Below are 13,676 nucleotides of genomic sequence, written 5' to 3'. Positions count from 1 at the left end.
ACATGAAGGACAGGGTCTCAAAGGAACAAGAAGAAATGGGACTGTTGGGAAAGATGCTCGAGGGACAAAGATGAATCAAGGGTGATTGGATACAGACTTAGAGGGATGGAACCCTGGGTCAAAACTTCAAGAAATCTAAGCATATCTAGAAGGGAATCATGAAAAATTCCTCCTAAGCTTTTTCTGAACACTTTCCATTAGCACCAAGGATTTCCACTTTGCTAATTTGCTATTCTGAAATCCTTTATTATTTTTCTTTTTTCTTCATCTCTGCCCAACATTAATTGACTGTCCTGTTCTAGTTTCTCCTTCATTTCTTCCCCCTTTTCCTTCCCGCTGCCACACTTCAGCAGGGTAGGTTATTAAGAGTATATATAAAAGAATGGCCTGGGGGCCAACTACCCTTCAGACATCTTCACTTGAAATTCTCCAGGGTCTAGTTCACCCTTTCTGGATCTCCACCGAGGAAGCAGATGCTCAAGTGCACTGCTCCTATTCTCTCTGATAATGGTGCCTTCCGCCCATAGAATCTGTCCAAGGGTCATATGTCCACTCTACAATGTCTACGTGTAATCTATATCTCATGGAGTTTTTGTGATGGTCATTTCTCAAGTGGTGCTATGTAAGCACAATATAAATGCTAACTATTGTTGTTATTATTATGATGATCATCATCACCCAAGTTCATTATTAGCTAAACAGTGAGTCTTGTTTGTGTGATAGGTTTTTGGTATGTGACATTTTTAATTCTAAATAACTCATTGGTTTATATGATATCACTTCTTCCTCTCCCTAATTAGGGGGTTGACAGAATAAAAAGAAAAAAAATTATTATATACCATTAAAATTTTTCCCATCACCCAAAATAAGATCGGGGAGGAAATTAAATTTGACATATTTATTCACGTTTGAAATTCACAAAAGACAGTTTCCTTAAAGGCAATGCAAGTCTATTTTCATAGCACCCAGAAAGTCTGTGACCTTCTACACACTCATACACATATGCCCACATACACCCTAGAGATGTGAATTTTGCTAACTAAGGAATTGCTGGTAGCCATGCCAACCAAATTCAGGATGGCACAATCGCAAATCAGAATAGGGACCATAGTGGAGACAACCTTCCTTAGGATCTTAGAGGGTTGGGCAAATTGGTCTAGGATGCCAAGGAAGTAAGTGCTCTCATTCTCGGGATTGCAAGGAGGACAAAAGCTGAGCCCAAGCAGTTCACCATCTCTTGATCTGTTCTCCTTGTTCCACCCACCATTCTAGTTCCCAGACCATGCAGTCCCCAGAGCTCTATGTCAAGATTGAGCCAATGCTATGAGCAAAGGACTGGTATCTCTGAGTCCTCTCTTTTTGGAAGTATTATTTAATTTAGTTCTCTTGAGAAATGGGGATACTCCCAACCCTTCGAACCAATAAAAGTATTATTCTTGTAAGAGATTCACATCCATTCACAGATGAACACATGCATATTGCTTTCATGGTGAGCTTCCTACTCCATATGGCAGATGGTAACCTTTTGCTGCTAGACTTTTCTTTTCCACAGTCCCCATGCTGCAAAGTTCTCTACAGGAAAGGGAAAACTCCTAAGACCTCAGGCTCCCTAGCTAGTAAGACGCCCCAGTAGATCAACATTCCAATAATCACAGGGGAACTTGCCCAGGATTAAACCAGGAAGTAGAGGGGAAGTCAATTTAGTACGGAAAAGTTGGCCATAGAAAATTCACAAAATGGCAAGTAGATGTGTATCTTTAGGCAAATGACTCCTCTCTGTGCCCCCTCTGTTTCTTCTCTGATAGAATGAGAAAGTTGGACTAGGTGATCTTTAAAGACCTTTCCTGCTCTGAATCTATGGCCCTATAAGCCTATGATCTGGTCCTGGTGGGGACCCTCCTTTCCCTCACCACACCTTCATTTGCAGCAAGCATAGCTGAGCACATGTCTCTATATGGCTTCTCATCTGCTTTAATCACCTGCTTGCTGCTGTAGAAGGGGCTGCAGTGAGGGGAGCAGCTCAGGCACTGAGAAAAGGATGGACTGGGGAGTATAGAATCAGGCAAAGACAGCAGCACGGACATGTAAGCAGAGAGGTGAGTTTCTTCTTCTTAGTGTCACCCTAGCAAGGACTGCAGTAGCTCCATTGTCCAGACCTGGCAGTTTGGTGCAGTGGGAAGTATATGAGAGATTGGGTTCTAGGCTCACCCGTGGCCAGATCTCACCCAGTGACTGGTACATCTGTTGGTAGCCTTCAGTGCAAGGGTGAGGGGGCAGGAAACCAGAGTCTCTCCCTCTTCCTTGGTGGAGCTCAGCCCCAGGGCACCCCAGCCAGGCTAGGTGAAAATGGGTTCCCAGACAGTTGCCCCTACAAAAAGTAAATTCCTTTTTAACCTCTTCTCTCAATACTCAAACCCATTCTACTTCCTTACCCGTACCCCCATCTCACACACACACACACACACACACACACACACACACACACACACACCACCAATCAACACAACAACAACAACAACTAACCCTGACCTGAGCTGCAATTCCAGCCCATGATCCCTTTAGGCAAGAAGGACCGGCTGGGCTTGGGCTATAAGCAGAGTAAGCCAGCATCCCCAAACCCATTTCTCACCCCGGGCGTGGGCCCAAATCTGTTCCTCCTTTTGTTCTTCCCATCTGTCAGTCTTTGTGGGTCATGTCCGCTCTGGCTCCTGTGTGTGTTGGTTCAGTTCTCCATGGTGGGGTACCTGAAACAGAGTCTCTGTAGAGTGAGTCCACTGGGGATGATAGGGAATTCAAAGCTAACTGGGAGCAGGCCCCAGCCCGGGGAGGTCCTCACAGCCCTTTGCTCTCGGCTTTTCCCTCTTTGGAGCCGCAGAAAGGGGCAGCACCTCTAGTTCTTCTTAGGATGAGAAAAGGGAGTTCCAAGAGAAGCACTCAAACTCAAAGAAGTCTGCCCACCTGCCCTGCTATGTCTTTGGTGGAAGCTGGGCTCCGCCATGGGGCAGGTGGACATGGCCAGCTGAGTGGGATCAGTGGGCCACAGGCTCACCCTGATATTCTGCGAAAGTCTTTTTGGGGGACATCATTTTCTGAAGGGACTCTGATCAACCAAGCGGTGAGTACGGGCTCTGAGGTAGGTTGGCTCCCCACTCCTGGATTAACGGGTTCTCAAGGTACAACCAACCAGGGTTTTGGTACGTGTGGCCAGTGGGGAAGCCACGAGCCCCTGTGATGAAACAGCAGGCCCCTGGGAAGAGGGACTTCAGTAAGAGTTCTTCCATGTGGTTGCTGCTGGTTGGCAGAATGGAGGGCATCAGAGTCTAGGAGGGGAAGGTTGCAAACCTGGGGGGAAGAGCACAGGAAGCCTAGAATAGCTAAATTCGATTGGCTCTTTAGGACTAGGAATAAATGTTTCTATGTTGTTCACATTTTTTTTCTCTCTCTCTCCCACTAACCGTGTCTCTCTCTCTTTCTCTCCCTTTCTCCATTTTGTTGACATTTACTCGTTGGTTCTTGTACATTGCTCATAACTTGTATATGTTACAGGCGGTCCTATTTTATTCTGTGATGTTTTTCTTCCAAACTCCATCAGCCTGAGCCCCAAATTGGCCAGTTGTGGAGATTCCAAAACAAACCAGATGGAAATTTCTATCTGGCCCCTAAGTCCATGAATTTATATGCTCACTCGGGGTGGGACCTTCACTTGAAACCAGGTATTGATGAAAAGAGTAAGTGGTTCTTGTGGCAGATCATCTAAATGGAGAGTCAGGACCACCCCTCTGTGGCCTGGGCCAACGATGACCTTTCCAGTTGTATTTGTTGCTCCAAAGTTTTAAAAAAATGATCCTTCCCATGGAAGCTCATCTCAGCCCATTTCAAAGCCTGGAAACCATCTCTTTAAGACTTCACCCATATAACCATTTCACTGTTGCTGGTCTGTAGTTTCCTGTGTTCTGTTGAAGGTTGGGGTGTCCCTAATCTGTGGTTTCCTAAGTCCCCCTGAAGTTCCCCCTGTGGGCTCTGTGTCCCAAAGCATCAACTCAGAGCCCATCTCAGGAGGGAACCACTCTGAAATGCTCCAACAGAATGCCTGGTACAACTCAGACGGCTCTCCTCGCTTGGGAAGTCGCGATAAACTCCATCCCCTTTTCTGAAGCTCTTTAAATTATACTTGGGATTAGAGAGGGAGAAATGGTCCTTCTCTCTCCTCCAACTGACACAAATCAAGGTGATTTGCCTATCGAGCATCGTCCTCCAAAAAGATGCTTCAGGGATCATTTGGATTCATTCTCATTCTTCATGGCCACCCCCCCCCCCCAAAGCCTATTTGTTAACTTGTTAGATGCCGCCAAATGAGGTCTCATTTATAATAACTAGCCTTCCACTCCAATCCATTTCCATATCCTTTGCTTTACAGCCTCACAAACCCCCTGCCACCCATGACAGACTCTTGTTTAATAATCTGAGACTCCTCCCCCCAAGAAAATAATCTAACAACCAGCACAAGAGATCCTGGTCTGACTAACCAGTTGGGTGAGTGAACTTAAATGCCGAAGTACTGAGAGAGGAATCAAGAGGTTATCTTGAGATTTTAGGGGCTAAGAGGTGAACATACTAGCTATTCCTTCACAGCCTAGAGAGGCTGAGTGGAGAGAAGGGTCTTCTGTCTGCCAGGGCAGCTTTGAGCCAGACCTAGAGGTTTGAATGGACCAGGAAAAAGCAGGTTGTTGACATGGGCCTGATTATCAGGCTGTAGAGCTGCTGCTGCTGTTGGTACCTTAGCTGAAACTTGGGCCAGGAATAATGATCGTATTCTTCTCTAAGGATTTAAGTCCAGAACCACATTTAAATAATACATAAAAATAGGCATGGAGAAAGTTGAGCATTTTCAGAGTATTGGGAGTTCTCTGTGGTCAAGTTACAGAACAAGAGGTAAGAATGGCCATTTCTGTTATAATCACCTATTCATAGCACTGTTTGTTCCCTATACTTTAAGCAGAAGTAGGAAACTGGGGTGTAAAAGTAGTAATGAAGTCCTGAATAAGGCAGAACATTGGTTTCCCCAGTATTTAGAAATGACCATAACCTTGGGTCCCAGATCATCCAACTGCAGATCCCAGTTGCCTCTGGCTCAGAAAATCAGGGCTGGGGTCTGGGTCCCTCCAAACACAATTGACAGAGAGTGAGAAATAAGACAAGAGAGCTGATCTTTGGAGACTGGGAGAAAGCATGTCATAAGTGGTTGCACCAGGCTTGGAGTCAGGATTCAAATCCCACCTCAGACACTTATCACCTATTCAAACCTAGGCAAGTCTCCTTGTGCCTCAGTTTCCTCATCTGTAAAATGATGTTGAATTTGATAGCTTCTAAGTTTCCTTCTAGCTCTAAATCTAGAACGCAGTGATCCATGGGTTACCTAGGAAAGACAGGAGAGAGTAAACTAGATTGCATGGAATAGAGGAATGTCTTGGGATCTGCTTCTGGTTTTGTTGGTTTGAAGGGATCCACTCTATAAGGGGTGGATTCATATGAAAATTCATTCCTCAGAGGGCAATAGGAGAAAAAAGGTCTATGTATTAAAGATCGGAAGCTTATTATATATTCCCAGAGACTTGGACCTCTGGAAAGAAACATCTATTCCCCCAGTCTCTCCATCCCTCTCCAGTCTCCATATATTCTTAATAAGACTGGACCAACCAGCAGGGACAGCTCCCAAAGTCTCCACCTCTTCATCCCTTTTGGGGGAACCTTGCCCATTCATCCTTCCCACACCCATTCATCCTTCCCTTGTAATTAAAATAAAGATGAAACTTTTCTCTTAGGGCAGCTATCGTCAGGGACTTAGATTAGCTCTCAGGGCAAATCTTTCCCCCTTTCCCATTTCTGAAACCACACTTCTCATGCCCCTCTAGGTGGGGATAAGTTCTGGCCCCAGGACAGAGGTCACCCCCCAAGGAGAGCAGATCCATGTTGAGGAAACCAGCAGCCAGCAGCCCAAGCCAGCCTGTCACAGAAGGCCTGAGAGGTAGCTTAGTCTTCGAGGCATGTTTGTGTGTGCACGTGTGTGTGCATGCACACCTATGCAAGGCATGTATGCGTGTGCACTCACACTGCCAAGAGGAGACACGTTATGTCTCAGAAATACCCCAAGCACAGCACTATGTGATGTCAGAGTTACCTTGGTAACTGGGTCTTTCTTGTTCAGAGTAAATAGGGGTGTGGAGCCCATGCAAATTGTCAAGAAATGCACTGTAAGTGAAAAGCTTTAAGATCTTGTACAATAGATTTTTTTTTTAATTTCCAAAATTATAATGGGATTTTTGGATTTGCTTTATTAATAAATCTGATTGGTCCATTTCTATTTTGACTGACTGCCTCTTTGTAGTTATATCTGTGTGTACAGGAGGGAGTCCCTTCTGTGTGTATTGCCATGATATGTGTAAGGGAGAGTCCCTTCTGTGTGTATTTCTATGATGTGTACAAAGGAGGGGGTCCTTTCTCTGTGGCTTACATAATGTGTGCACGGAAGGGGATTCCTTCTCTGTGCTTGGTTCCAGAATAGCACCAGTTACCTGGGGAAATTTTATTAATCACTTTTTCCCCCTAATTTTTAAGGAAAAAAAGTTATTTCCCCCTTTCTCTTTTCCCTCTCCTAAAAGGGACTTTCAGTTCAGATGTGCAACCTCGGGGTAGTTTATTTTGATGTTTTCCTTCTGCCAAGCTTGGAATCTGAGATCTCCCCCCCCCAAACAGATCATCCTTTCCTATTCAAACAAATGATTCCTTTAAAGACCAAAAATGATGGAGAGTAAGCCAACAAAAGCCATCAGTGTTACTGGCGCCCCTTACCTGTTTCTTTCTGACTTTTGGCTGTGAAGTTGACTTTGAGTGGCAGGTACGACTGCTTTAGGCTTTTAGTCCACAGAACAAAAGCCAAATACTGGGTATTGATTACTGAAGGTCACCACCTTTGGGTGGTAGTGGGTCCTTGGGAAGCTCCCAGAAGGAGTTTAGCCTGTTCAGAAGCAGGGACCACAGCTAACTCTCTTCCCTTTTTTCAACATCAAATTCTCCTCCCTTTCTCCCAAACTAGGTGCCTCTTTTAAAACTCAGAGAGGTAGCCAGGCCATGGAGAGAAGCCATTCACCTAAGGCAAGGATTATCCCTAAGTCACCCTGACTCTTGAACCCTGAGCCCTCACTCTTGCCCTTTATAAATGAGGCAGACTACATAGACCTCCCCGGAAACACAGGACTGAAATTCATCTTTTTCTCAAGTCCATTGGCGGCTGTTTTGTTTTCCACACATATCATTCTGTGCTGGTCTCACAAGCACCATTCACAAGAGAAGACACAGAAAATGGATTTATTTTCTCAAATTCATGTTCTGTTGTCACAACCTCATTCATGCATTATCCTTGTTCCTGTTCAAAATATCGTGAGTGACAGAGGCCACTGGAAGGCACGGGCAGCCAGAGGAATGAAGAGTGGCCGAGGAAAATAGGTTGTTTTGAGTGAAAGAGTAGATGAGGTGAATGGTCTGATCTTTTGGGGGAAACGGTGCAGACTGAGGCCAGACCTAGTCTTGACAGACTAAAAGATGGTGAAGTAATTGGGAGTTTTGGGTATTTGGGAGACGGTCTTTACGTATGCACAGAACATTTTGAGTGCCACTGGACTGGTCTCTATCTAAAGAGGAAAGGGACAGATGGATGATTTACCTGGTCTCTTTGAGAAGTCAGAGAGGTCTAAGTGATAAAATTGGTCTCGAGAAAGAGAAGAAGACTGGGTTGTTGTTTGTCCTTCATTCTCAAAAAGGACCATGACATCAGAGAGTGATGCCATGACATGCAAGTCGATTGGATTTAACACAGTTAAACAATAAGTAACCCGATAGAACACACTAAGTGATTGGCCCTTTGAATTATGGGTGAGCAAGGAGAATGAGGGACTAGCCTGGTCTCTACTGATGGTGTGAGGAAGCAGGGAGGTAGACAGAACAGAACGGAGCCATTGCTTCAGTCTCCGTAGGGAGATAGAGCAGCAATGGACGGTTCACTCTGGTGTGTGTGGAAGGAAAGAACAAACTGATCCCAAGGATGGGAATGAATTAGGCTGAGCGGTCAGCCCCATCTCTATGGTTAGAAGGATTCAACAGAGATACCTCTCTGGTCTTCATGAGGAGACAGAGCGGAGTGAAGCAATGTTGCATTGGAAGCACAATTACTTGTGTGTGGCTCCTGGCCCTCCCACTTGCTGTGGGTCTCTGGGTATGTCTTTTTTAATTTTCCCTCACCTATAAAAGGAGATGGTTGGACTAGATGTTTTCAAGGTCCCTTCAAGCTCCAAGTCTAGGATTCTGTGGCCAACCCTGTCTCTATAAGGAGCTGCAGCAGGCTGAGAGACCTCTGTTTCCGTATATATGCATGGAAGAGTCAGAGTTAATGATCTGGCCTTTATGGTAGGGTCATGGTAGAATGAAAAGGCTAGTGTATCAGTCGGTAGAGGGAAAGGAAAGGTCCACAATTCACTTGATCTCTCTAGGCAAATCAGAAAGACTGGATTAACCTGGTATTTGTTGGATGGAACCAATTGGGTTGGTCTTTATGGAGAGAGCTCGCAGACTCCTGAACTGGTCTGATTCTTCAGGGAGACAATCAGTCTCAATCCCCTGTTGGGTCCATGCTAATGACAGAGAAGCCTGTGTAGTTTTTTAGTGGGGGGAGGAGGGCATTGGTCAAATAAAGTGAGAAGCTTGGTTTCTATGGAAGGACGGAGAGCCAAAGACCAGGATAGTATCTTTAGGACTGAGCAGCTACATTGGTCTGTGCATGGGAATGGAGCAAATTCAGTAGCTGACTGGTACCGTGGGGGGAGATGGACCACTGTGAGACCTCTTCTGTACAGAGGAAAGAAGCAAACTGCGTGGCTAACGGGGCTCTAGGAGGGGATGGTTCCAGGATTTAGCATGTGGAAAATTCTGTTTCTCTCAGGTGGTGGATTTCTGCCCACCCTCCCCCAATCCATCGTTTGTCTTTTCTTCCCCTTAAGATCTGTGTCTGACAGCTGCCCCTGTGAGCCTTCCATGTGTCCATTCTGTGCCATCTGCCCTATGCTGGACTCTGACCTCAGCATTAGCTCTGCAGCCCACCGGTCCTACCACACTGCTCATCTTTTTGCAAACTTTGAGCAAACCTCAGCCTGGCCCTCCCTGTGGGCCAGGGCTGCCCGGGGAGCTGGTGCCCTTCCCCTGCCCCTCGTCCATCTCCTGTCTTAATTTTGGAGGGGCCAGGAATGACCACCGCACCGTGCTCCCCTTGCAGCTATCTCCCTGACATAGAGCCTTCCCTCCCTGCCACTAAATGGTTTTGAGTGTTTCAATAGCTTCTGCTTATATGTTTGAAGATTCCAAACTGAACGGGGAGGTGGCCAATGCCGCGCTGGCGAACGAAGACTGCCCCCACATAGACCAGGCCCTCACGCCCGATGAGGGCCTGCCCTTTACCCGCTCGGGCACCCGCGAGAGATACGGACCCTGCTTCCTCTTATCAACCGGGGAGTACCCGTGCCCGCCTGGTGGAGGAATGAGAAAGGGTATGTAGAGGAGGTCGAGTAGCTGCTGGGCGAGGGTCCCGGTGCTCTGGGGACGAGGACGGCCTGCCTGCCCCCTCACTGTAGAAGGGGAGGGGAGGGAGGAGGGAGAAGGGCGTCTGGGTCCCTCTGGTGGGGCAGGGAGGGGCAGAGAAGGGGGGGACACAGGGAGGACACAGAGAGAGCCACCTTTGGTCTGCACTTGGATCCATTTCTTCAACATGGAATAGTAGAAGGGGCTCCCTAGCTCAGCCTCTGTGCACAGCCCTGTGCTGAGGAAGTTGCAAAGGAAAGGGGAGAGAGGATACTTGGAGGAAACCTTGCTTCGGTGCCATTTTCCGGAGGCACGCCAGCAAGGATCTGCATGGGGGCAATTCAGTTTTTTGCTGAGAGGCCTTGGGTCTTCCAAGCTGTTCTGGCAGATGGTGTGGTTAGGCAAGAGAAGGAAAAGCGATGGTTCTGTGGGGCTAGTTTTTGCCTCCCTGGCCCAGCCCAGGAGGATCCTCATGGGGGGGACCATAGGGTCTTCCCCATCCAGAAAACACCCCAGAAACCAAGCTCCCCCAGTGTCGAGGGAAGATCTTGGCCAGCTCTAACCCGTTTCCGAAAACAGCCGTAGCATTCTCTCTGGCCCATGGCCACACAGTCCAGAAAAGGCCTTCTGGGTTCTGAATCTGATTTCTCCCACCAAAAAACAAAACAAATTTTAAACAGGGGCCAGCCCGAGGGCCTCTTTGTGTCCAACAGGAATCCAGGAATCCTTCATTCCCATGAGCCACTGAAGCACCTGCAGTCTTATAGGGTGGGACAGGGGCAGGGAGAGGAACTTAGAGCCAGCAGGGGACCAGTGCTGCCCTTGGTAGGCTATTCATACGCCCTCTTGATTAAACAATAAAATGCTCAGGAAGGCCCCGATGCCTCCTGAGATCTGTGCAGGAAAGGGGGCAGGATTCCCAGATGCCTCAAAGGGGGACAAGCTCCAGGGAGGAGGGTGCAAGACCTGGCCATTCCCTGAAGCTTTCTGTGCATCATCAGGCATCTAGTCTGACCGCACTGAAGGATCCAGGTGCCTTTTCCCATGGCCTGAGCATGGCAGAGGCTGGGCAGTGGGATGGGCCCCGAGGGACTTCCCATGTGGGCCACCGGTGGGAGCCCCATTTGGTAACATAATAGCCAGTCCTTGGGGCTCGAGACTCCAAAGCACCGGCAAGGGGTGGTCCAGGGGAGGGGGGGGAGCAGAATGGGGGAGGGCAGCCTCCCTCCGTGGTGCTGCATTGACCCAGTTGTCCTTTGTATTGTCACTGATGTGCATGTCTGTAGCAGTCTCCTAACTGGTGCATGCTCCCTGGGCTCTCCAATGCTGAGGGCAGGTGGGGAGTATCCCTTGAGCAACAGCTTGGAGTAGTTTGGGTTTATTTCCAGGTGCTCAAACATTCACTATGGTTAAACCAAAAATAAAATGACAAAAATAAAAATAAAAGGGACAACAGAAGCCTCGAGGCAATCGGTAGCATCTCCGCAGAGACTTGGGGAAAAGTTCTCCGGCCCCTTGCATTTGGGCCGTAGGTACAAGTGACCATCCTGCCTGCTTCCTGCTGTTGTCCGAATTAGGAGGACATCCCCGGTCCCTGCCTCCTCCTGGCTCTGCCTCGATGGCTTTGGGAAGCCTGCTTCGGGTGGACCTCTTCCCAGCATGGCACTGCATGACGGAACCAAGGCCTGCCCACCTGGCCTCCGCCAGCCCTTATTCTTAGCCCATTTCACTGTTGATCCAATGCTATCCTTGGAGTCCCACACCCTGCCTCGAAGCCTCATCAGCACAGGCAGCCCAAAGAAGAACGCAGGAGGTCTGTCTCTGGGGGCTCCCCCCTTCCATTTACTGTGTAGCTCTCAGCTGATCCTGGACTCCCAGTCCCTCCATTCTATAGCACATTGGATCAGTAACTGAGAATGGTCTAAAATAAAAAACATTTTTAAAAAATAAGGTTTGCTGCCTCCTCAACCCTGGCTGTGCTGCACGTGACCCAGGGGACACTGGAACAGAAGATGCTCCATTTCCTCGTAGGAGCCAGGGATCCCAGGAGCTCCTGGCGGCATTAGGGAATGGATAGCCCCCTAAAGTAGCACTGAGCTGGTCTAGGCTAGGAGCCACACAGTCCTGGTACCAAAGTCTCCTTGAACGGTGGGCGGCAGTAGGCAGTTACTGCATGTCTGGTGAATGGTGACATCTGGCTGTCACAGATTGGGAGGGGGTCACCCTTCAAGTGACCGTCCCCTAGCCCACAGTGATCTGCTGTCACAGGTCAGGGATCAGCTCTAAGGCAAAATTCACCCATGCCAGGGACAGGAGACTTGTTTTTCTCAGGAAAATTAGGAACACTGGTGAAATTTGAACCTATGAACACTGTGGGAGAAACACGGGAATCTATCTTAAGGAGTAAGCAATGCTCAGAAAACAAGTAGGAGAAAGAAAGAGTGAGAGAGAGAAAGAGAGAAAAAGAAAGAAAGAGAAAGAGAGAGAAAGGAGTCAGCCTGGCTGACCCCATGGGAAACCACCAAACAATCCAGTTGGAGAGAATTATACCTGCCTCTGCATGTAACTACTCCACCTTCTCCCCTCTCTTCCCATTGCTTCTCCTCCTCCTCCTCCCTTTTCTTCTTCCTCCTCCTTCCTCATCCTATTTCCTTAACAACTAAGTAACCAGCGACCCCGGGAATTGCAGAGGGCAGGGAGAGAAGCTCAAGTGTTGATTGTATTCTTTACATGCAGATCTTTGCAAAGAAAGCCCTGTCATTGCTAAGTATATGTCAACAGAGGCAGTGAGAGTGACTTGACAAGGCCAGAGGACCGAGGACACTGGTGGCTAAAAAAAACATCTGGGTGGATCTGCAGCCCCTCCTCACCCTTGGACAGAGTCAATCCCGCCACGCAGGTTTGCAGGATGAGTCCGCGTGGTTTTTTGGGCCTTATTCTAGGATGGACATAGGCTTTCTCTGCAACCCAATGGTAACAAACTGTAGAAGATTTTTTTTCTTTTGATTTTGGTTTTTGATTTTTTTTTTTTTTGGGTGGGGGGGAGGGAGGGCTTCCTTAGCATGATTTGCATGAAGTAACTAGAAAAACAGACAAACCACAAACCTACAATTGTATGACTCATGTAGAAGCAGAAAAATCAGAGAGAAGCTTCTAAAAAAAATTTTTTTTGATGTTCTTTTAATTTTTACATACATTGTTGTAGCCAGACTGTGAAGTCTTCACAAACCTGTATGGTTCTTTCTTCTTCTCCTCCTCCTCCTTTTTCTTCTTTTTTTTTTTTTTTTTTCATTTTTGTTTTGTTTTTTGTTTTTTGTTTGTTTGTTTGTTTTGGTACACAAGATACAGAGTAATGGTTTTTTAAAAAAAGGGCGATCGGCCTGTCATCGGTCATATTGACCATGCCTTCATAGTTCATCTCTCCTATGGAAACCCACCGAGAACTTTGATTCAATTAGAATTGTGAGAATACACCACCTCCACAGTCCTCCCTCTCTGTTTCCCTCCGCATGTGTGTGACCCATGGACCTCTCCCAGGACCCATGACGACATATCATAGTCTTGATCAATTGCCCAGCTCTGGTTCTGTTGTATTCCATTGGTGTAGAGATCCAACGTGAGTGCCCTTCGTGGCCAATTGTTCGTTATGAGTAGAGTCTGGATTCTCCAAATGTTACTTTGCCAACGGGACTAAGAGAACCCAAAAGATCAGGAGACCACTGGGGAGAAACTTGCCTCCAGATTTATTAAAAGAACAACCAGCATTGTATGCAGTTAGCATTTCACAGTAAAGATGCATGCCCCATGTTATGCAAAACAACTCTAGCATGAAATAAATTTTGTCTCATGGTTTCCGTGCCTGCTGTATAGTCTAAAGCAGATTTGTTTCTTGAAGCATTCAGAGGTTTGCAGAGACACACTTCTGAATAGCAAATATATATAATATTTTCCCATTAGAAATAGGACAGTACCTTGACTTTGGTCTGATTCCAAAATGGGGGGGAGGGGAAAGAAATGATATTTTTGGAAAAAATGCTATAGTTTTTAAAAAA

The 13,676-nt window shown here is 47.1% G+C and overlaps 1 protein-coding gene across 2 annotated transcripts in view; it reads left to right on the top strand.

The window, feature by feature from the left end:
- KCNC1 (potassium voltage-gated channel subfamily C member 1) overlaps positions 1–13,476 on the top strand; it is an 81,437-nt gene extending 67,961 nt beyond the window's left edge. The window contains exons 3-4 of one of the 2 annotated variants that reach the window (XM_074275227.1): positions 9,405–9,593; positions 12,361–13,476. In XM_074275227.1, coding sequence (XP_074131328.1) covers positions 9,405–9,593; positions 12,361–12,425 — 254 coding nt within the window. In that variant the 3' untranslated portion in view covers positions 12,426–13,476. Of the gene's footprint in view, positions 1–5,912; positions 6,094–9,404; positions 9,594–12,360 lie in introns of those variants that run through there. The other variant, XM_074275229.1, reaches the window with a different exon arrangement.
- The last annotated feature ends 200 nt before the right edge of the window (positions 13,477–13,676 follow it).

The sequence above is a fragment of the Sminthopsis crassicaudata genome, chromosome 6 (assembly GCF_048593235.1).
Source record: "Sminthopsis crassicaudata isolate SCR6 chromosome 6, ASM4859323v1, whole genome shotgun sequence".
Taxonomy (NCBI): domain Eukaryota; kingdom Metazoa; phylum Chordata; class Mammalia; order Dasyuromorphia; family Dasyuridae; genus Sminthopsis; species Sminthopsis crassicaudata.
The sequence above is the reverse complement of the archived record's forward strand: the minus strand, read 5'-3'. Positions and strand labels throughout refer to the sequence as shown.